At 42.3% G+C, this 23,564-nt stretch overlaps 1 protein-coding gene across 1 annotated transcript in view; it reads left to right on the top strand.

Annotated features, from left to right (window-relative positions):
• The window catches only part of LOC121283966 (porimin-like), a 49,225-nt gene extending 32,623 nt beyond the window's left edge, over nucleotides 1–16,602 (top strand). The window contains exon 5 of the mRNA XM_041198814.1: nucleotides 15,358–16,602. Coding sequence (XP_041054748.1) covers nucleotides 15,358–15,382 — 25 coding nt within the window. The 3' untranslated portion in view covers nucleotides 15,383–16,602. The remainder of the gene's footprint in view (nucleotides 1–15,357) is intronic.
• The last annotated feature ends 6,962 nt before the right edge of the window (nucleotides 16,603–23,564 follow it).

Raw genomic sequence — 23,564 nt, 5'->3', positions numbered from 1 at the left:
CTGTCACATGAGTTGGGACATGTCCATAACTTTTCAAAAACTTGAATTAAATTTTTTAAAACCTACATGAAACCTCATCCCACACGTGGATGAGGTTTCATACTTTTTCTAATTCCCGCCTAGGCTCCCAGCCTGCCCATCAACCTAAAGGTTGGACAGATAGGTCCATTAATTGCTTCAATGACTCTGTCAATGGCCTCAATTAGCCATTGACAGGTCAGCGGGCGCACAGCTGATTTTGCTGCACCCCCGCCTATCTGAAAATTTAAATGGGGCGCGGTGGCATCAAGAGTTCTGCGGCCCCACCCCCCACTCACTGACGGGAAAATCCTGCCCTTGGTCTTTTTGATTAGAACTCAGATTGCAGGATGCTATGATAAAAATGTTTAAAATTATGAAAGGCTGGAACAAGAACATGAAGACCGGGAAGAAAGAGGACCAGTACTTACCTTTGGGAGATGGAATTTGAATTTTTTTTTAAAAAGCTGGGATTAAAAGTCTAATGATGACCATGAAACCATTGTTTGTTGTAAAAACCTATGTGGTTCACTAACGTCCTTTAGGGAAGGAAATTTGCTGTCCTTACCTGGTCTGGCCTACATATGACTCCAGACCCACAGTAAAGTGGTTGACTCTTAAATGCCTTCTGAGCAAGGGCAATTTGGGATGGGCAATAAATGCTGGCCTAGCCAGTGACGCCCACATCCCATGAATGAATTTTTAAAAAGAGGCGGAGGTGTGGGAGGAAAGAGGAAAGGAGAAACGCCGGGAGAGGATAACTAAAACCCAAGGAGTGACGCCTAGAGCAATTAGCTTTGGGAGCGAGCTGGACCTGCAGGAAGAACACAGCTGGGAGCGGATAAATAAAGCCCAAGGAGCGAGGCTTAGAGCGCTTACCTTCAGGAGAGAGGCAGAGAGGGGCAGGAGCACCGAGTTTGGAAAAAAGTGAACAGTGACATCACAGGAAAGTCATAAAAATGGCTGGTGAGTATTGCTGCTTAGGGTCTGAGTCTAAACAATTGGGAGTATAAAAACATTTAAAAATATTAACAAGTGAGGAGCTGGTGAATCTTATCTTTTATTCTTAAGGTTTATTACCACAGGTTAGGTGCACCAAGTGTTGATGGGGTTTATCAGTCAGGTTTATTAACAGTAATTTTTATTAGTATTAATAAGCTTTATTATCAATAGTAAGGTTTATCCACAGTAACAAGGTTATTAGTTAATACATAGAGAAATGATGGGCTGCTGCAACATCAAGGCCAAAATTGTTAGGTCATCAGGCAGGCACGGTGCGTGGGCCCAGGAGTGGCCGGGAAACGGCCCACCGCTCGCCATCAGCCCCCAACCTCAAAGGTCAGCACTGCAAGGGTGGGGGCAGGAGGAGGGTGAGCACCAAAGTTGGCATGGGGAAATGTGCAATGAAAGCTCCCTGAAAGCAGAGAGCTGCCTCAGGAAGTTGAAGAGTTTGAACCCATCAAATAAAGATTTTAAAATGCAGAAAAAAATGTCCACACATCGGGCAGAATTTTGCCCTCGGATGGCGTGCGGGCTCCACTGGTTCAGCGGTGGGCGGACAATCGACCCCTGCCACTGAAACGGGGCCTGCTGCTATTTTGAGTGGGCGGGCCATTTAAGGCCTGCCCAGCGGCCTGCCGGACACTTCCTGTGCGGGGGAGGGAGGGATTCCCCTTCTGTCAAAGTGCGCTCTTTCGCACATGCGATAAATATTGAAATTATTAACATGTCCCCCTCATGTAACAATGTAGCACGAGATGGGACAATGTTAATAATAAACACATAAAATTTATTAAATGTTTAAAAAACGGACATGAAACTTCATCCCACCAGTGGATGAAGTTTCATGAATAATCTGGAGCCCACTGGGGCTCCTGGCCTGCCCGCCAGCCTTAAGCATGGTTGAACAGGTCTTTAATTATCTTAATGAGCCTGCCAATGGCCTCAGTTGGCCATTGACAGGTTGGCGGGCGGACAGCTGGTTTCGCTGTCTGCCTGCCTGCCTTCCTAAAAATTTAAAGGGACCGGGATGACATTGGGGATTCCTCCCGACTTCATCCCGCGTCATTTTCTCCTCGGCGATTTGGGGGCGGGGCCAGCCTCTAAATCACCGAGGGGAAAATCCTGCCCATCAGATTCACTCATCTAAACATAGATTATAAAAATTTTGCCCAAACATTTTTTTTACTTATTATCAGAAACCGTATCCTGCCCTTGGATGTGGTTTCCTCAAAAATCCAAAGGCTGCCTGGCCGATTTGCCCGTCCACCAACCATAAAATTGGACGGGCAATGAAAAATCATGACTAATTAATACGTTAATGGCCTTAGCAAGCCTAATTGTCAGCGAGCGCACTGCCGACTCTCGTGGGCGCCTGCAGCCCAAAATATCACACGAGTGTGCGATGACATCGGGACGCTCGCCCATCATCATCACACGTTATTTTACACTCTGGCATGTCAGGCACACACCTGCATGCTGAGTGAAAAATCCTGCCCTAAGCGTGCAGATGCAGTTCCATGTGGGAACTGCAGCACCCTTCCCATGTCCTGGATAACCATTTGTGCAGGAAGTGTAGTCAGTTGCTTGAGCTCTGGGTTTCAGAACTTGAGTAGCAGCTGGTGTCACTGTGGTGCAGCCGTGAGGTTGAGAGTTACGTGGATAGCACATTTTATAGATATGGTCACCCTGCAGCTTAGGAGGGAGAGAGGGAATGGGTGACCACCAGACAATCAGAAAAAACAGGCAGGTCATGTAGGAGTCCCTTGAATGCATCCCACTCTCAAACCAGTATTATACTGATGAGAGTGATGGTTCATCTGGGAAGTGCAGCCAGAGCCAAGACCTAAGGTGGCTCAGCTGTACAGGGACATAAAAGGAAGACTGGAAGAGCCATAGTGATAGGTGACTCTATAGTTTGGGAAATAGTGTAGTGTTTTGGTGGCCGCAGACATGAATCCAGGACAGTGTGTTGACATCCTGCTGCTAGGGTCAAGGATGTCACTGAGAGGCTGCAGAGTATTCTGAGGGGGGAGGGTGAACAGCCAGCAGCCATGGTCCATATACAAATGACGTAAGTAGAAAGAGGGAAGTAGTCCTGCGGTCAGAATTTAGGGAACTAGGTAGGGAATTAGCAAGCAGGACTTCAAAAGTAGTAACCTCCAGATTATTCCCAGTGCCACACGCTAGTGAACATAGAAATAGAAGGTTAGAGCAGATGAATGCGTGGCTGGAGAGATGGTTCAGGAGGGAGGGCTTTAGATTCCTGGGGCATTGAGACCGGTTCTGGGGGAGGTGGGACCTGACAAGCTTGACGGTCTGCATCTCAACAGGGCCAGAACAAATATATTTGCAGGGAGGTCTGCTAGTGTTGTTGGGAAGGGTTTAAGTTAGTTTGACATGGGGTGAGAACCTGAGGATGAATTCAGATGGGGGAAAAACCAGAAATTGAAGGCTGAAGGTTAGTGAAAGAGTCTGGAACTGAGAGGAAACAAAGGCTAGAAATTTTTTTAAAAGAGTTTGGCAGTGCTCAGTGGTATATACTTCAATGCAAGGAGTAAAGCAAATAAAACAGATGAACTGAGGCAGAAATGTGGCAGTATGATATCATTGCTGTTACAGAAACATGGTTTAAGGAGCTGCCATGCCAACATTCCTAGTTAGAGTTTTCGGACAAGACAGAGAGCAGGATAAAAAAGGAGAGGGGGTGGAAATTTTGGTCGAAGGAACAATTACAGCTGTGAGGGAGGGATGATATGTTAGAAGGATCATCAAATGAGGCCATGTGAATTGAGCTTAGGAACAAAAAAGGGCATCACTGCTGGGAGTTGTGGACCCCCAAACAGCCAGTGGGAGATAGAAGAACAAATATTTAGACAAATCCCTGAGAAGTGCAAAAACAAAAGGGCAGTAAAAGTAGAGGATTTGAACTACCCCAATATTAACTGGGATCATTTTAGTGTGAAAGGAATGGAGGGAACAGAATTCTTAAAGTGCATTCAGGAGAACCTTTTTGGCCAATATGTCAGTTTGGCAAGTCAAACAACAGAGGGTGTGGTTCTGGACTTACTTTTAGGAAATGGAGCTGGCCAGATGGAAGGAGAGACAGTGGGAGAGCATTTTGGTGTAGTGATCATAATTCAGTTAGTTTTAACATAATTATGGAAAAGGACTAAGAACAGAAGTTAAAGTTAATGTAAGACCAATTTTACCAAGCTGAGTGATTTAGCAAAAGTGGACTGGAACCAGCTACTTGAAGGTCAATCATTGTTAGAGCTGTAGGAGGCATTCAAAGGGGAAGATTCAAGTGATTCCGAGTAAACAGAGTTCCCACAAAGTAAAAGAGTGGGCTGGCCAAATCTAGAGCCCCCAGATGTCAAGGAGCAAACAGGGTAAGATAAGGCAGAAAAGGAAAGTTTATGTTAGACACCGAGATCTCAACACTACAGAAAGCTGAGAGCAGTATAGAAAGAGAAGGGGTGAAATCAAAAAGGAAATTAGGAAAGCAAAGAGAGGGCATGAAAGCATATTGGCAAGCAAAATCAAGGAGAACTCAAAGATATTCTATCAATACATTGAGTAAGAGGATAACTAAGGAAAAGAGTAGGGCCCATAAAAGATCAAAAAGATTAACCTATGAGGAGAATCTTCGGCTCAGCGAGCGGGCCCCGCCCCCGCTCGCCGAGGCATAAAATGACATGGGGTGATGTCGGACAATGCCTCAATTGGCCATTGACAGGTCGGCGGGCACCCAGCTGATTTTGCCGCGCCCCTGCCTTCCTGAAAATTTAAATGGGGCGCAGTGACGTCGGGAGTTCCACCCGATGTCACTGCATGTCATTCCACGCATTGGCGAGCAGGCCCCGCCCCTGCTTGCCAGCGGTAAAATCCAGCCCCATGAGACAGTTTCACATGAGAGGACATGTCATCAAAAATTTTCAACACTTTATTGAACTATTAAAACTTAAAACTAATCTCCCTGAGGCACCCCTGTACCTCTGGGAGATTTCTGCGCTCTTCCGTGCACATGTGCAAAAGAGTGCACTCCCTACTCAGGGAACCTCCCCTGCCCGCACAGGGAGCGCACAGCGCTTCCGCAAGCGCATCACACTGGCTGGGCCTTAATTGGCCCGCCCAGGTAAAATGGCAGCGTGGACCCAATTGGGGGCACCAATCAAGTCTGCGCCCACTCCCACATAACCATCCCCCCCACCCCCCCGACGGTGGGAAAATTCTACCCTATGTAGAGGCAGAAGGTACGGGTATGATTCTTAATTAATACTTTGCATCTGTCTTCATAAAAGAGGGGACCATGCAGACATTGTGGTTAAGGTGGAGGGGTGTAGAATATGAGATGTGATAAACATTGGGAGAGAGGAAGTCTTAAGGGGTTAGCATCCTTAAAAGTGAATGCGTCACCAGGGCCAGATGAAATGTCCCCCAGGCTGTTAAAAGAAGCCAAGGAGGAAATAGAGTATGTTTTGACCATCATTTTCCAATCCTTACTGGATGTAGGTGTGGTGTTGGAGGATTGGAGGTCTACTAATGTACCTTTGTTCAAAAGTGGAATGACGAATAGACCAAATAATTACAGGCCTGTCAGTCCAACCTTGGTAATAGGTAAATTATTGGAATCAATTCTGAAAGACAGGATAAACTGTCACTTTTGTTAAGGGAAGATTATGGCTGACTAACTTGATTGAATTTTTTTGAGGAGGTAACAAGGAAGATTGATGAGGGCAGTGCAGGTGATGGGGTTTACATGGATTTTAGCAAAGCTTTTGACAAGGTCCCATATGCAGACTGGTTTTAAAAAAAAAAGAAAGCCCATGAGAATCAGGGGAATGTAGAAAGCTGGATACAAAAATAGCTCAGTGGCATGAAACAAAGGGTAATGGTTGACAGGTGTTTTGACTGTTTTCAGTGGGGTTCTACAGGGCTCAGTACTAGATCCTCTGCTTTTTGTGGTGTTTCTTAATGGTTTGGGCTTAAATGTAGGGGGCATAATCAAGAAGTTTGCAGGCAACACAAAAGTTGGCTGCGTAGTTGATAGCAAGGAGGATGGCTGTAGACTGCAGTAAGATATTAATGGACTGGTCAGATGGGCAGAAAAGTGGCAAATGAAATTCAACCCAGAGAAGTGAGTTGATGCATTTGGGAAGTCAAACAAGGCAAAGGTATACACAATACATGGGAGGATACTGAAAGGTGTAGAGGAAGTGAGGGATCCTGGAGTGCATTTCCACAAATACCCTGAAGGTAACAGGACAGTTTGATAAGGTGGTTAAGAAGGCATATTGAATCCTTTCATTTCTTAACTGAGGATTTAATATAGGAGCTGGGAAGTTAGGCTGGAGATATATAAAACACTAGATAGGCCACACCTTGAGCATTGCATGCAGTTCTGGTCACTTCATTACAGAAAGGACATAACTGCATCAGAGAGGGTACAGAGGAGATTTACAAGGATGTTGCCAGGACTGGAAGATTGCAGCTATGAGGAAAGATTGGATAGGCTGGGGTTGTTCTCCTTGGAACAGAGGAGACTGAGGGGAGATTTGATTGTTATGGGCCTGGATAGAGTGGATGGGAAGGACCTGTTTCCCTTAGCAGAGAGGTCAGTGACTAGGCGGCATAGATTTAAAGTGATTGGTAGAAGGAGGAAGATGAGGAAAAGTCTTCACTCAGAGAGTGGTAAGGATCTGGAACTCTGCTTGAAAGGGTAGTAGAGGCAGAAACCCCCAACTCACTTAAAGGGTGTCTGGATATGCACCTAAACTCCTGTAACCTCCAGGGTTATGGACCAAGTGATGGAAAATGGGATTAGACCAGGTGACTCATTATTCGCCTAGCGCAGACACATTGGGCAGAGCGGCCTCCTTCTGTGCTGTAAGTCTTTCTACGTTTCCTGAATTTTCTAAATATCTGAGGGGAAAGAATATGGGGAGAGGGTGGGGGTGTGGCAGGACGTGGGTTGCTCCTTGGGAGGGCCAGCACAGACACAGTGGGCCAAATGTCTTCCTTCTATGCTGTAATGATTCCATAAGATAGAAAGAAGTATAAAAAAGAGTGGGAAAAGGCCATATGGCTCATTAAGCCTGCTCTGCAATTCAATAAGATCATGGCTGAATTTCTACATTAACTCCACTTTCCCACCCTATCTTCATATCCCCTGATTCCTCAAATGTCAAAAATCTATCAAACTCAGTCATGAATACGTTCATCGATTGAGCATCCAGAGCCCTCGGGCAGAGAATTCCAAAGATTCACAAATCTGGGTGAAGAAATTTGTCCTCATCTCAGTTTTAAATGATTGGCTCCTTATATTTTGACACTTTCTATTGCTGTAGATTCCAGCCAGGGAAAACAGTCTATAAGACCATAAGGCCATAAGACATGGGAGCAGTAGTAGCCATTCATCCCATCAAGTCTGCTCTGCCATTCAGTGAGATCATGACTGATCTGATAATCCTCAACTCCACTTTCCTGCCTTTTCCCCATAACCCTTGATTCCCTTACTGATTAAAAATCTGTCTATCTCAGCCTTGAATATACCTAACGACCCAGCCTCTATAGCCGTCTGCGGTAAAGAATTCCACAGATTGACCACTCTCTGAGAGAAGAAATTTCTCCTCATCTCTGTCTTAAATGGGCAATCCCTTATTCTGAGATTATGCCCTCTGGTCCTAGACTCTCCCATAAAGGGAAACAACCTCTCAGCATCTACCCTATCAAGCCCCCTAAGAATCTTAAATGTTTCAATAAGGTCGTCTCATTCTTCTAGACTCCAGTGAGCACAAGCCCAACCGACTCAACCTCTCCTCATAAGAAAATCCCTCCATCCCCAGGATCAACTTAGTGAACCTCCCTGGACTGCCTCCAATGCCAGTATATCTTTCTTTAGATAAGGGGACCAAAACTGTTCACAGTATTCTAGGTGTGGTCTAACCAGTGCCTTGTATAGTTTTAGCAAGACTTCCCTATTTTTATACTCCATTCCCTTTGAAATAAAGGCCAATGTTACATTTGCCTTCCCTAATACATGCTGAACTTGTCTGCTAGCTTTTTGGGATTCATGCACGAAGACCCCCAAATCCCTCTGTGCTGCAGCTTTCTTCAGTCTTTCTCCATCTAAATAACATTCAACTCCTCTATTCTTCCTGCCAAGGTGCATAACCTCACAATTTCACACATTGGACGGGATTTTACATGTCGGCGAGGGGGCAGGACTTGTTTTGTTTTTTGTCTCCCTCCCTTTTTGAATAAGGGTGCTACATTGGCAGTTTTCCAATCTTCTGGGACTTTCCAGAATCTAGAGACTCTTAGAAGATTACTGTCAATGCATCCACTATCTCTGCAGCTATTTCGTTTAATATCCTAGGATGCAACCCATCAGGTGCAGGGGACTTGTCTGCCTTTAGCCTCATTAGTTTCACCAGTACTTTTTCTCTAGTGATGGTTATTGTGTTTATTTATTTCCTCCCCCCCCCAACCCCCTTTTGCCTCGTGATTATTTAGTATTTTTGGAATGCTATTAGTGTCTTCTACCGTGAAGTATTTATTCAACTCCTCTGCCATTTCCTGGTTCCCCATTATTATTTCCCTGGCCTCATTCTCTAAGAGGCTTATATTGACTTTGGCCTCGCTCTTCCTTTTTATATATTTAAAGAAGCTCTTACTGTCTTTTTATATTACTTGCTAGTTTACCCTCAAAGTTTATTTTCTCCCTCTTTATTATTTTTTTCGTCATCTTCTGTTGGTTTTTAAAACTTTCCCAATCCTCTGGTTTACCAGTAATCTTTGCCACATTGTATGCTTTTTCTTTCACTTTGATACTATCCTTAATTTCCTTGGTTAACCATGGTTGGTTTATCCCCTTGCTACAGTCCTTCTTCCTTACTAGGATATATCTTCGTTGTGAGTCATGAACTATTTTCTTAAACGTCTGCCATTGTTCATCAGCCATCTTATCTGCTAAATTCCTTTCCCAGTCCACTCCAGCCAACTCTGCCCCCATTTCTTTATAATTACCCTTATTTTAAGTTTAGCACAGATGTTTCCGACCCATGTTTCTCACTCTCAAACTGAATGCTAAATTCCATCATGTTATTGTCACTGTTTCCGAGGGGATCTTTTACTCTGAGGTCATTTATTAAACCTGCCTCATTACACATTACCAGATCCAAAATAGCTTGATCCCTGGTTGGATCCACGATATATTGTTCTAGGAAACTGTCCCGAATACACTCTATGAATTCTTGCTCGTGGCTACCACTGCCAATTTGATTTTCCCAGTCTACATGGAGATTAAAGTCACCTATGATTAATATACTGCCTTTTTTACATGCTGTCCTTATTTACTGATTTATTCTCTGTCCAACAGCATAGCTACTGTTAGGAGGCCTATGGACTACTCCCACCAGTGTCACCTTCCCCTTGTTATTTCTTACCTCCACCTATATGGATTCCACATCTTCCAATCCAAGATCATTTCTTGCTATCGTACTTATTCCATCTCGTACTAACAAAGCTACCCCATCACCCTTTCCTTCCTGCCGGTCCTTTCGAAAAGTCACATACCCCTGAATAATTAGTTCCCAGCTTTGATCTCCTTGTAACCATGTCTCCGTAATGGCTATAAGATCATACTCATTAATCTCTATTTATTTTGTTCCGAATGCTATGTGCATTTAAGAGCCATTCATTTGCCTTTTTACTATTTTTTCCCCCTTTGACCCTATTTGCTGCTTTTTTTTAATGTTTTGTACACTCTATCCCTTCCTGTCATACTCTGGGTATCATTACCCAAGTAGCTGCCCTGCAATGCCGCCATATCCTTTTGCTTCATAAGCCTACTTATCCCCTCTCCAGAACGCGCACACCCCCCCCAACCCCACTATTTAGTTTAAAGCCCTCTCTACAGCCCTAGTTACTTGATTCGCCAGGACACTGGTCCCAGCACTGTTCAGGTGAAGTCCATACCACCGGAACAGCTCCCAAGTATTCCAGTACTGATGCCAGTGCCCCATGAACTGAAACCCATATCTCCCGCACCAATCTTTGAGCCACACATTTAACTCTTTGACTTTATTTACCCTATGCCAGTTTGCCTGTGGTTCAGGTAGTAATTCTGAGATTATTACCTTGGAGGTTCTTCATTTTAATTGAGCTCCTAACTGTTCAAATTCTTTCAGCAGAACCTCCTTTCTGGTCCTATCAATGTCATTGGTACCAACATGGACGACGACAACTGGATCCCTCCCCTCCCACTCCAAGTTCCTCTCCAGCCCTGAGGAGATGTCCTTAACCCTGGCACCGGGCAGGCAACACAGCCTTCGGGACTCACACTCATGGCTGCAGAGAACTGTATCTCTTCCCCCTAATCATACTGTCCCCTACCACTACTATTTCCATTTCAATGGCTCCCTGTACCACGGTGCCGTTGTCAGTTCGTTAATCTTTCCTGCAGTCCCTGCTCTCGTCCACACAGCTTGCAAGAACCTTTGTAACTGCTGGACAATTTCAGGGGCTGAGGCTCCTCAAACACTACCCCCTGGGTCCCCATACCTGCCTCACCTGCAGTCACACCCTCCTGTCCCTGATCACAGAGCAAATTCGAATTATCTAACCTATGGGGTGTGACCGCCTCCTGGAGCAAAGTGTCCAGGTAACTTTCCCCTTCCCTGATGTGGCGCAATGTCTCCAGCTCCTTAACTCAGATCTGAAGTTCCTTCAGCTGCACTTACTATGGATGTGTTTGCTCCGGATCACCTTGGTTGCTAGCAACTCCCACGTGCCACAGCAGCAACACATCGTCCGTCCTGCCATCGCTATCTTCTTTCATTAGTTACTCTAGTATCCCTGCTCTTTACACTTTATTGAATTTAAGTATCGATCTTATACTTAACAGGCTATTTTTAAGAAAGACAAAAAAAAACTAGAGATCGAAGCACTAACTATAGACCTTAATTTTAATCTAAAGACTAGAAATGCTCACCAATCAGCTGCTCTCCATGCTCTTTTTAAATGAAGTCTCCCTGTTCTGTTTTAAATGAAGTCCACCCGCTCATCCACAATCTGTTTCAAATAGAGCCCACGAGCGCTGTCTCTGTAAATGGCCCTGCTGCTTTTCACAAGTGCTCTGACTGTAAATGGCCCTGCTGCTTTTCTCAAGCACTCTGACTGTAAATGGCCCCACTGCTTTTCATAAGCGCTGTCTCTGTAAATGGCCCTGCTTCTTTTCACAAGTGCTCTGGCTGTAAATGGCCCCGCTGCTTTTCACAAGTGCTCTCTCTGTAAAAAGTCTCTCACCATCTACACTATCAAACCTTGTAGAATTTTATACATTCCAATTGCATGACCTCTTGCTCTTCTGCACTCCAGAGAATATAAACCCATTCTGCTCAATCTCTCCTGTAAGACAGCCCTCTCATTCCTGGTAGACCGTTTCCAGTGGTTAATGGGTTTCGAACAAAGACCCATAGAGACAAGATTAAATGTAAGAGTTTTAGAACAGAGGGCAGGAGAAACCTCTTTAGACCAAGAGTTGTGAGGATTGAATTCACTTCTGGAATTAGTGGTTAATCTAGACACTAGTCAACATTCAAGATTAGATTGGATAGGTGCTTGAAGGAATATGGGAAGAGGGTGTATCAGTGTGATTACAGTTATTTGGTTGAGAGGGTAAATGCCAACATGAACTGGTTGAACAAAATGGTCTGTTTCCTTGTATGTTCATGTATAAAATAATGAGGAATGAGTATACCTTAAACTCCTCAGTGAGTCCTAGATTGGAGTCAGGGAAAAATCTTTCAGTTTCAAAGGTGGGGGGAGGAAAAATTGGAAGCTGAATTAATTACAGAATAGCAGTGGAAAGGGGCCTGGATTTGGGTCACTTTCACAATACTTTGGAATGTTGTGTGGCACCAGTGGAACAGAGAGGAGCAGAAATAACCAGTAACTTCATATTTAATATCACTATTTAAACATATTTCCAGATGTGCATGTTCAGTCACAAATGCATTGTGATTAGGTCACTCTGCAAGAAGCACAAGAACAGTGATATCATTCTTTTTCCTAATGGATGACTGCCTCAAAGGGTCAGTGACTTCTCATTTCAAACATTAATACTACAAGATATTTCCATTTTAAGGAAGGAAAATTATTTCTTAATTATATTCATTATTGTTTTGTGATCAGACAACAGCCAAATTTTTACTGTACTGTAACAACTTATATTTATATAGCACCTTTAAAGTAATAAAATGTCTCAAAGTGCTTCACAGCTGAGTTATAAAGCAAAATTAAGACACCGAGCCACATAGGGTGATATTAGGACAGATGGCCAAAGACTTGGTCAAAGAGGTAGATTTTAAGGAGTTTCTTAAAGGAAGAAAGAGAGCGAGGTGAGGATGTTTAATGATGGAATTCCAGAGTTCAAGTCTGAGGTAGCTAAAAGCCTGGCCACCAATGGTGGAGTAATTAAAATTGGGGATGCTCAAGACAGAACAGATGATGGATGAGATTATGAATTATTCTCTTTTTAGTGGTAGTTGAGGAATGGATGTGAAATTCTCTGTTTTTCTTGAAAAAAAAGTGTCATGAGATCTTACACGTGGACTTTGATTTAAAGCCTCATCCAGAAAATGAGTGCTCTGGAATTAGTGGTTAATCTAGACACTAGTCAACATTCAAGATTAGATTGGACAGGTGCTTGAAGGAATATGGGAAGAGGGTGTATCAGTGTGATTACAGTTATTTGGTTGAGTGGGTAAATGCCAACATGAACTGGTTGAACAAAATGGTCTGTTTCCTTGTATGTTCATGTATAAAATAATGAGGAATGAGTATACCTTAAACTCCTCAGTGAGTCCTAGATTGGAGTCAGGGAAAAATCTTTCAGTTTCAAAGGTGGGGGGAGGAAAAATTGGAAGCTGAATTAATTACAGAATAGCAGTGGGAAGAACAATGAGGTATCAGCCTGAAATAGCTTTGAACTAAACTTTCTGACTCTCATATGGGGCTAATTTTACAGCCCATTGCAGCAGGGGCAAGGCTGTAAAATGTGGCAAACTGGTCAAGTCCATTGACTTGAGCGGGACTGTAAAATCCTGCCAGTGTTAAATTCCACCCGAGAGTGTTACCACTGACACTAAATTTCTGGTCATTTGTCATCAGTGGGCAGAACTTGTAGCCCGAAAACCACTTATTTTGAGAATGTATGAATCATTCTAGGTAAAATTGTAGACTGTCTGCTAATTTGTAAAAAAAGGATTTTTGTGATGTTAACAAAAACAGAGCTTTGCTAATTTGTAAAAGAAGAATCTTTGTGGTGTTAACAAAAACAGAGCATTATCTGTCAGTAAAGCGGTATTCTTCACTAGGAGGAAACACCAAGGGTGCAAGAGCACAGAATGTACTCTGGGTGGAGGACTTCAATGTCCATCACCAAGGGTGGCTCGTTAGCACTACTACTGATCAAGCTGGCCGAGTCTTAAAAGACAAAGCTGCTAGACTAGGTCTGCGACAGGTGGTGAGGGAACCAACAAGAGGGAAAAATATACTTGACCTCATTCCTCGCCACCTGCCTGCCACAGATGCATCTCTCCATGACTGTCAGTAGGAGTGACACCAGTCCCTTGCGAGACACTCCTGTCTTCACATTGAGGATATCCTCCATCATGTTGTGTGGCACTCCCATCGTGCTAAATGGGATAGATTTCGAACAGATCTAGCATCTCAAAGCTGGGCACCCATGAGGCACTGTAGGGCATCAGCAGCAGCAGAATTGCACTCAACCACAACCTGTAACCTCATAGTCTGGCATATCCCCCACTCTACCATTACCATCAAGCCAGGGAATCAACGCTGGTTCAATGAAGATTGCAGGAGGGCATGCCAGGAGCAGCACTAACCATACCTAAAAATGAGGTGTCAACCTGGTGAAGCTACAACATAGGACTGCTTGCGTGCCAGACAGCATAGACAGTAAGCAATTCCACAACCAACGGATCAGATATAAGCTCTGCAGTCCTGCCACGTCCAGTCGTGAATGGTGGTGGACAATTAAACAACTCACTTGAGGAGGCTCCACAAATATCTCTGTCCTCAATGATGGGGGAGCCCAGCACATCAGTGCAAAAGATAAAGCTGAAGCATTTGCAACAATCTTCAGCCAGAAGTGCTGAGTGGATGCTCCATCTCAGCCTCCTCCAGAGATCCCAGCATTACAAATGCCAGTCTTCAGCCAATTCAATTCACTCTACGTGATATCAAGAAACAGCTGAAGGCACTGGATACTGCAAAAGCTATGGGTCCTTGCTATATTATGGCAATAATACTTAAGGCTTGTGCTCCAGAACTTGCCGCACCCCTAGCTGAGCTGTTCCAGTACAGCTACAACACTGGCACTGGCTACGTGGAAAATTGCCCAGCTATGTCCTGTACACAAAAAGCAACCTGGCCAATTACCGCCCCATCAGTCTACTCTCGATCATCAGTAAAGTGATGTAAGAGGTTATCAACAAGCGGCACTTGCTTATCAATAGTCTGCACGCTTATGCTCCGTTTGGGTTCTTCCAGTGACATTCAGCTCCTGACCTCATTACAGCCTTGGTTTAAACATGGACAAAAGAGTTGAACTCCAGAAGTGAGGTGAGAGTGACTGCCCTTGACAGCAAGGCAGCATTTGACCGAGTCCAGCGTCAAGGAGCCCTAACAAAATTGTAGTCAATGGGAATCAGGGGAAAACTCTCCACTGGTTGGAGTCATAGCTAGCAATAAGGAAGATGATTCTGGTCGCTGGAGGTCAATCATCTTAGTTCCAGGACACCACTGCAGCAGTTCCTCTTAGGCCTAACCATCTTCAGCTGCTTCATCAATGACCTTCCTTCCATCATAAGGTCAGAAGTGTGGATGTTCGCTGATGATTGCGCAATGTTCGGCATTTGAGGCTGAGAGTCCATGTCTAAATGTAGTAAGATCTGGACAATATCCAGACTTGGGCTGACAAGTGGTAATTCACCCCACACAAGTGCCAGGCAATGACCATCTCCAACAAGAGAGAATCTAACCATTGCCCCTTGGCATTCAATGGCATTGCCTTTGCTGAATTCCCCACTATCAACATCTTGGGAGTTACCATTGTCCAGAAACTGGACTAGCCATATAAATACTGTGGTAGAGTTCACTGCCAAGATTGTAAGTCCCACTCATCCCAAAATGTGGATCTAAACTTATCCAGAACTTGTAGTGCTTCAACTTGTCGATTTTAATTTGCACTTCAAAATATAGTTTACTTCTTAATTGCAAAAATACTAACTTATTTTTTATGCATTCTAGTGAAGAAACTGAAGCAATAATCTAAACACCATCAAATAAGACAACGCCTCAACAGATTGTATTGCTTTTTCCATGAACTAGAATCTACAATTGCAACACTTATGTTTTTTTATTAAAAAGTCTATGTTCCGATTTCGGCATCATTAAAATGCTATCCTTTTGTAGAAGTTTTTCTACCTAAAAGCACTGTTGCATTGGATTAATGTTTTTACATTTTAAAGCATGCAATATATTTTTAAAATCTGAATGTGCCTTTTGAGCTTAACTGGCAGCTGGTGACCTGGTGTCAGAGTCTGATGACTTAATGTCATGAGTAACAATGCACTGAGTATAGAAATTCTCAGGGATCCAGAGATTATCATTCAAAGTTAGCTTTGGATATAATCTAAATGGTACAAAGCCAAACTTTACCCCTTCAAGATTCAGATTTTCTCAACTGGTTGAAATGTCCAAAGCTAAGCTTTAGTTCTTCAGAAATCCAAACTATTCAGCCTTGATCATCCAAGACCAAAATCTCAAATGTTCAACTCAACTGATCAATCAGAATGTCAACATCATAACTTGATGTGCAGAGAAAAAGACTCGATATCTAAACTGTAACTGCATAGTAATAGATTACATATTTTATTACTGTTAATATTAGTGGATAAATGCTTAATGAGTTTGTAAAATATTACTTTGCTATTTTAATGGTTGTCAACTCACTTAAAATGCATTGTATGTTTTGTTGTGAAAGACACCAATAGTAATTTCTAGGTTGCCAACTATATTTTACTGAGTTATGTTTGTTTTATTGTTTAAAATGTATTTTTAAACTTAATTAAATATAATTTTGCTTTCTGTACTGATCACTTAAGGTAGAGTTCAACTGGCCCTTAAAACATTTCTGCTTTTTTAAAATAAAGGCTTTAACTGCCAAATCTGTAACCTGTGCAGCACCCTCTTTGAGCTTTTTGAGGTAGTGTGTGGTTAGAAATTACAATAGTTTAGATGCCAGCTGCCTTCTCTGTTTGTTGTCCTGCTGAAGTTGCATAGTTGCATTTTATAAAACCTGTACAGGACTTGTTAAAATTTGATTCACTTTAGTAATGTGTGTTCCTAATGACTTGATTCCAGCAATTTTGAATTCCACTTATTTGGTTAAGAAAAAGGATTATCCATAAAATGGGATGAACTTTTATTCAATATGAATAGTTAATGTCACACATTTTGCAATTTAAAAATAATAAACATTACAAACCAGAACTTTGCTCTTTGTTTTGTATGAACACTGAACTTGAGTTTACAAATTTCTTGTAAAGCAGCCAATTTTTCCATAATTAATGTTAAATATCTGGAGATTACTCTGGAGAGTGTGGCGAAGATTTACAAGAATGCTGCCAGGGCTTGAAAATTGCAGCTATGAGGAAAGATTGGATAGGCTAGGGTTGTTTTCCTTAGAACAGAGGAGGCTGAGGGGTCACCTAATTGAGGTATACAAAATTATGAGGGACCTAGATGGGGTAGACAGTAAAGACTTGCTTCCCCTAGCTGTGGGGTCAATTACCAGGGGGCTTGGATTTAAGGTGATTGGTAAAAGGATTAGATGGGACATGAGGAAAAAAATTTTCACCCAGAGAGCAGTGGGATTCTGGAATTCACTGCTTAAATCGGTGGTTGAGGCTGAAATGCTCAACTCATTTAAAAGGGACTTGGATCTGCATCTGAAGTGCTGGAGCCTGCAAGGCTATGGACCAGGTGCTGGAAATTGGGATTAAAATGAGCAATTAGTTTCTTTTCATCTTTTTCTGGCCAGCACAGAAATGATGGGCTGAATGGACTTCTTCCAAGCCATAACTTTTCTATAGTCCTATCTTTGTATGAGCTAAGGTGCTGTAGCCAGTATCAAAAATCAAATTCGAAGCATCACGCAATGGTAGCACTCTTACAAGAATGACTTTATAGTTTTAGGAATTTTTTTTAAATTATAGATTCTTTCACCTATGATTCTGAGGCTGCCATCTTTAACTCTGTTGTGGTACTACAGACTGATCACTATGTTTCAAACACAATATCTTTCCTAACTTGCAATTGTTCTGAGAACGTCTGCTGTCATTCTTCTTCATGACCATCCTCTTGCCAATTGAAACCAATGTCCAGCACCTCCAATTCTAGCCAAGGACATTCCCCTAGATTCTCCTTCATAGTTTGTTAGCACCCATCTAATGACTTCATTTTCCAATTGGTAGTCAATCTGACACCAACCAGGACAAAGCAACCTGCTTGACTGGCACCCCATCCACAAACACTCACTCCCTCAATCATCAATGCACAGTGACAGCAGTGTGGACCAGCTACAAAATGCACTGCAGGAACTCACCAAGATTCCTTAGACAGCACTTTCAAAACCCCACAACCGCTACCATCTAGAAGGACAAGGGCAGCAGATACATGGGAACATGACTTTCCCCTCTAGCCGCTCACCATCCTGTCTTGGAAATCTATCGCTGTTCCTGGATCAAAGTCCTGGAACTCCCTCCCTAACAGCATTGTGGGTGTACCTACACCACATAGACTGCAGCAGCTCAAGAAGGCAGCTCACTGCCACCTTCTCAAGAACAGTTAGGGATGGGAAATAAATGCTAGCCTAGCCAGCGATGCCCATATCCCATTGAATGAATTTTTTAAAATCTGCAGGCTTCTAAGAGCCTGTTTCCGTTTTTGGTTAGTAAGGAGCCATTCAAGGGCTGATCAGAAAAACTGGTCAAGCCAATCCCTTCGTAGAAGTTGTAAGTGCACGTTGGATTGTCACAAAGCGGAGCTGAAATATTTTCGGAAAGAAAATTAAGTCTACTTAAAACAATGTCCAATAGAAGTTTCTGGCCAGTGTTATAAAACCAGGCATTCGTAAATAGACCATCTGGCAAAATAAATGTCTGGCCTCAGGATCCCTTGAAACAAGTTGGGTGGGACCTGATTCTGGGATTCCTGTTTTCCTGCACTCGGCATAACCAGCCTTGCTGGCTCCATTGTGCAGGTGGACATCCCAAACACACATCCTCCCCTACAATATTTGAGGAGTGGGGTCCCTCTGTGAAAATACATGGTTTTGAACCACAGGTGAACTCCAGCCCAAGTGAGGAACCAAAAGAAAATGGTCACCTGCTCCTGGAAGTCTTTTTTGACAGGCTTTGAAATAAAAGTAATTTATTCTTTTAATTTCAATAGTTATATGCTGTATCATAAGTTAGATGTGTTTTCATTCGTGATTAATCATAGGGCTCTGTCCTGTAAAGATAAGTTGACCATTGCATTGATCAGCATCATGTTAAGTGTTGAGATGCAATTAATGTATTTACGGAAAAGGGATATTATGCATTCAAAGCTGAAGAAAACAGTGCTTTGGAACTCACAGTACTTTACACTTGAAAAAATGGTTGTATGGCTTTGCCTTCGAGAGGAAAACAAAATGTATATCTGCTTCTGGCGTGGATTGTTTGACAGGCCAACCAGTATAAATTAGAAAAACGATAGCCATCTCTTTTTTCAATTTAAATAGACTTCATTGTTTGCATTTGTAATGGTTTGTTTTGATAGCTAGGACCATTATGAATGCTGGCTTAGTTTCAAGCTCCAAACCACTTATTTCAACAAGGAGCTGCATAGACAGTTTGATTGAGTTTTAAGAGGTTATTAGTCTTTGAATAAACGATTGCTTTTACAGCAGATTGACCACTTGAAAGGGTTTAACTTTTTTGTTTGGATGTTTTGAATGAGTGTTTTTTTCACTATGAAGTGTGGCTGATTGACAGCTTTATTAAATTGTTAATTATTTTTTTCATGTCCAATTGAAAGACATGGCTCCTGAGGTCTGCCCATAGTAGATATCGGGCGAATGATTTTGGAGGATACAGGGGTGGGGGTGGGGCATGGGGGTGTTGTCAGGGCATATTGGGTTGGGTGGGGGGGGGGTGAGAATTTGAGGTGCTGACATTCATCACAACTGGGCTGATGGCCCAGAAAACAGAGGCAGGTGTTGTAGCCTGATGGCCTCGTCATCTGCCTGCTCCCTTGTCAATTTGGGCCTGCCTCTAGAGGCGGTGGATGTGACCATCCTGCCCCTACCTCCCCAAAATGAAAATATGGCAGGCAGCGGCCTTTTCAAAGGAGGAGAAGTGTGCTGAGCCAGGAAGTTTCCCAACTCAACTTTCCTGCCTGCTCTATTAAAATCCAGCCCATCTCAAATTTACATAGAAACGCTGGTGTTCATGCTCCATATAAGACTTTGCTAATCTACTTCATCTCATCCTATCAACATATCCATTTCTCTCCCTCATGGACTTTAGATAATGTACCTATGATTTAAACTTTACTTAATAAAGCAGAAAAAATTGCTAATTATAAATTGCAAAGATGTTATTAAATGGCATAAAACTAAAACTCAAGTAGATTAGCTGCAGATGAGTCAAATTATGCTAAGTTAAAAAGGCCCAGCATAGAAAAATGAAGTGGGCCAGAAATAATTTGTTAGGTCATTGAAGCAATGGCAAAAGTCTTGAGTGAAGCCCCGGTGAATATTTTCAACATCTCAGAGAATCATCATAAAGGCATGATGATTAGGGAAAAACACACCTCTCTCACTTAAAGATATCTGTGACATATCCTGGAAACAATAGACCAGCGAGTCTAATTTCTATAGTACAGAAATTAATGGAAAACTTTGGTTGATAATTTGACACTAGCTGCTGCAAAATATTCAGAGGAGACTGAAAGTAAAAGTTTATTTTGACCCTGAAAGGTTTTGATATTGTTTCATGAGGAATTGTGTACAAAGTTTATCTTCCATGGTATGAAAAGACAAAATGTATAATTACATAGATATGTAACTGTGAACAAAGGGTGATTTTGAATGGAAGAGTTTCCCAGTAGGTCTGGTTGCAAATTAAGTGCCCAGGAAATTCCATGTATGAACTGGAAGGGATCACTGTCAATACAGTAATTAAGTTTGTAGGTTTCACCATGAGTGAATTTTCTCAAAGCTGTTCCTAATCTGCCACTGTAAGTTGACTAGAGGGGTGATGGAAACCCCTTTTGCTGGCTCTGATCATGCCATCACCTTCTAAGTCTGTGCCCATTTTTCCAGGAACCTTATTTTAATTCCTCTAGGTTTCCACCCCTGCCACAGTATCAAATGGCTCTCATCAGGATCATACATGACATCTGTGTGATTGTAACAAACGTAAACTATTCTTCCTCATCTTTCTCGGCATGGCTACAACCATTGACACAGTTGATCTTACCATGCTGCTGCAAAACCTCTCCAGTTGGCCAGCTAGGTGGGATTGCAATTGCTTGGTTCCATTCTTATCTATCCAGTCATAGCATGGTTAGCTCTGGTGCCCCACAAGGATCTATATGCTTATGACACCCAGGTCTACCACCACCTTTCTCTTAATTCCTCCACTGTTGCTAAATTACTGCTTTCCAACATCCAGTACCAAACAAGGAAAATCTTCCTCCAACTAAATATTGGGAAGACCGAAGTCATCATCTTCGTTCCCCGCCAAACTCTTCTTTCTAGCCACTGACTCACTTTTTCTTCCTGGCAAACATCTGAGGCTGAACTAGACTGTTCACAACCACTGGCACACAGATGCAAATGATTGGGAAGTAGAACATAGCACAAGTGGATGTAACTTAAAAGGCAATTTGTAAAGGAAGACATATGATTGAGCATTCTCACTAAAAATTCAAGCAGAGTCAGGAAGCCATACCCAAAGCAAACAAGGTTCAATTTTGCAATAGCAAGATTGTTCAATATAAATTTGGACAATAATTAAACTATAATGGCTTTAGTAGACTAAAGGAGATCAAACAAATTGCTACGGATAAATGGTATTTAATCCTCTAATTCTGAAGATGACTGGGGAGATGATTTGTGAAGTTCAACTTTGAAAAGGAATCACTGGGCATGACATACCAGTAGATTAAAACCAAGCCAACACGGTACACATTTTCTAGAAGGGGGATTGAACAGAGACAACTATAGACTCAACTTCTAACTAATTCGAGACTTTATTAAAAATCATTTTGGCACTCCATTCACACCGAAAAACAACAGTGGGCCCACAGACTTGAATGGATGAGACATTGAAAATGCATAAAGTATAGACTACATACATGTATTTGTCTGGTAAGATGGGGGTCCGGTGTAAATTGTTTGGGGCTTACATATTTACTGGCTCCTTCGCTAATTAAACTTTGAAATGGCATATAAGCCCAAATCAGGATGGAGAAGAGCTTGCAGCTTAGTGTTGTTATTTCTCTGGTCCTTCTCAGTAATCTAGGTCAGGAATCTGAGAGGTGCTTCAAGGAATCCCTGCCAAGTTGTTGCAGTGCACTCTGCAGGCGTTGCATATCACAGCTGTAAACTTAAGTTTCTTTTGCTAAGTTCAGAGAAGTGCTATAGTCTAGTTTGGGACGGTAAACAGAGTGGCATGGCCATTTAATTTTGAAAAGTGTTAGTCAGCAGGTTACAGGTGGCAAGCATATGAAACTTCAAAAGTTAAGTTTCTGTGGCACACGCAAGAGCTTTGAAGAAAATCCTTGGGATTGGTGCCTCAGTTTATCCCACTGCAACAGTTGTCTAAAGGTGGAGGAGGGAGTTCTTTAACAGAGTGGTGAGCAGTTCTGGACTCCACAAATGCAATTGTTACATCAGGACAGTTGTAGTCCATTTAGATTTTTGTTTTTGCTTGTAGTCTCCTTGGTTGTGTACTGCTTTGAGCTGCATGATGGTATAGAGGTGGGGAGATTGCCAGCAGGGATTGTTAAGAGTATGGTAATGTATGGATCATTATTGGACTATTACTCAGTCCAACACTAAAGGAGAATGTAAATTCAAATTGTATTGCTACAGATTGGAAATTAAACAAAGTTGAAAAGTCACCACAAAAGTTGGTGGATTGTCATAAAAGCCCAATTCATTCACTACTGTCCTTTAGGGAAACAAAAATTGCCATCATCTGGCCTGGCCAATATGTGACTTCAGCCCCATAGCTGAAGGACTGTTATGCCTTTTTACAACCAAAATGAATAACTTCACACTTCCCTATACTATATCCACTCCCTAGAAGTCCAGAACCACTCCCTCACTTGGGTTTGGTACATACTGGCTAAAATAGTTCTTAAAATGCATTTTAAGGATTCTGCTCCATGCCTTTCATTCTATCCCAGTTAATATTAGGGTGGTTGAAATTCCTCCCCAACCACCATTAGGTTTGCCTATTTGTTTAATCTCCCTTTGTTTGTCTATAATCTATTACCATAGTGTAATTACCCATTGTTTATTCTTCCAATTCAAACCATATATTTCCACATTTTATGATCCTTCTGCCATCTCATCCTCCTCGCAACTACAGTGTTTGCTTTAGTAAATAAAGTCTTACATTTATATGGTGCTTTTCATAACAACTAGATGCCTCAAAGCATTTTATAGCCAGAGGTACTTTTTGAAATGCAGTTGCTTTTGTAATATCAGAAACATGGCTGTCAGTACATACACAGCAAGCGCTCTCAATGTGATAATGCCCAAATAATGTGTTGTGATATTGATTGACCAGGACATGTGATAACTCCCCTACTCTTCAAAATAGCACTGCCAGATCTTTTACATCCATCTGAGCAAGGGGCCTTGGTTTAACATCTCATACACAAGATGGCACCTCCACCAGTGCAACAATAAAGTGTCAGCCTTGATTTTTGTACTCACACCCATAATTTTGCAACTCAAAAGACCAACTGACCCCCAGCTGCCATTTCCTGTTAGCAAGATGTGATGAGTGTCTCAGCAATCAATGCTGTCGCCGCAACTATTTACAATTTATATTAATGAATGTATGGTTGCTAAATTTGCTGATATAGATAGATAGGAAAGTAAATAGTGAAGAGGATGCAAGGAATCTGGAGATATAGATAGGTTAAGTGAGTGGGCAAGAATTTGACAGACGGAGTATAATGTGGGAAAATGTGAAATTGTCCATTTTGGTAAAAAGAAAAGCAGTATATTATTTAAATAGAGATTACCTGAGCTCTGTAAAGGGGAATCTGGTGTCCTGCTACACGAATCAAAAATTAGTATGCAGGTACAGCAAGTGATTTTGAAGGCAAATGGAATGTTGCCATTTATTGCAAGGGGAATAGTATAAAAGTAGGGATATTTCCCTACC

Source organism: Carcharodon carcharias, chromosome 11 (genome assembly GCF_017639515.1).
Source record: "Carcharodon carcharias isolate sCarCar2 chromosome 11, sCarCar2.pri, whole genome shotgun sequence".
NCBI classification, from domain to species: domain Eukaryota; kingdom Metazoa; phylum Chordata; class Chondrichthyes; order Lamniformes; family Lamnidae; genus Carcharodon; species Carcharodon carcharias.
Note: the sequence above shows the minus strand (reverse complement) of the source record. Positions and strands in the feature narration are given on the sequence as shown.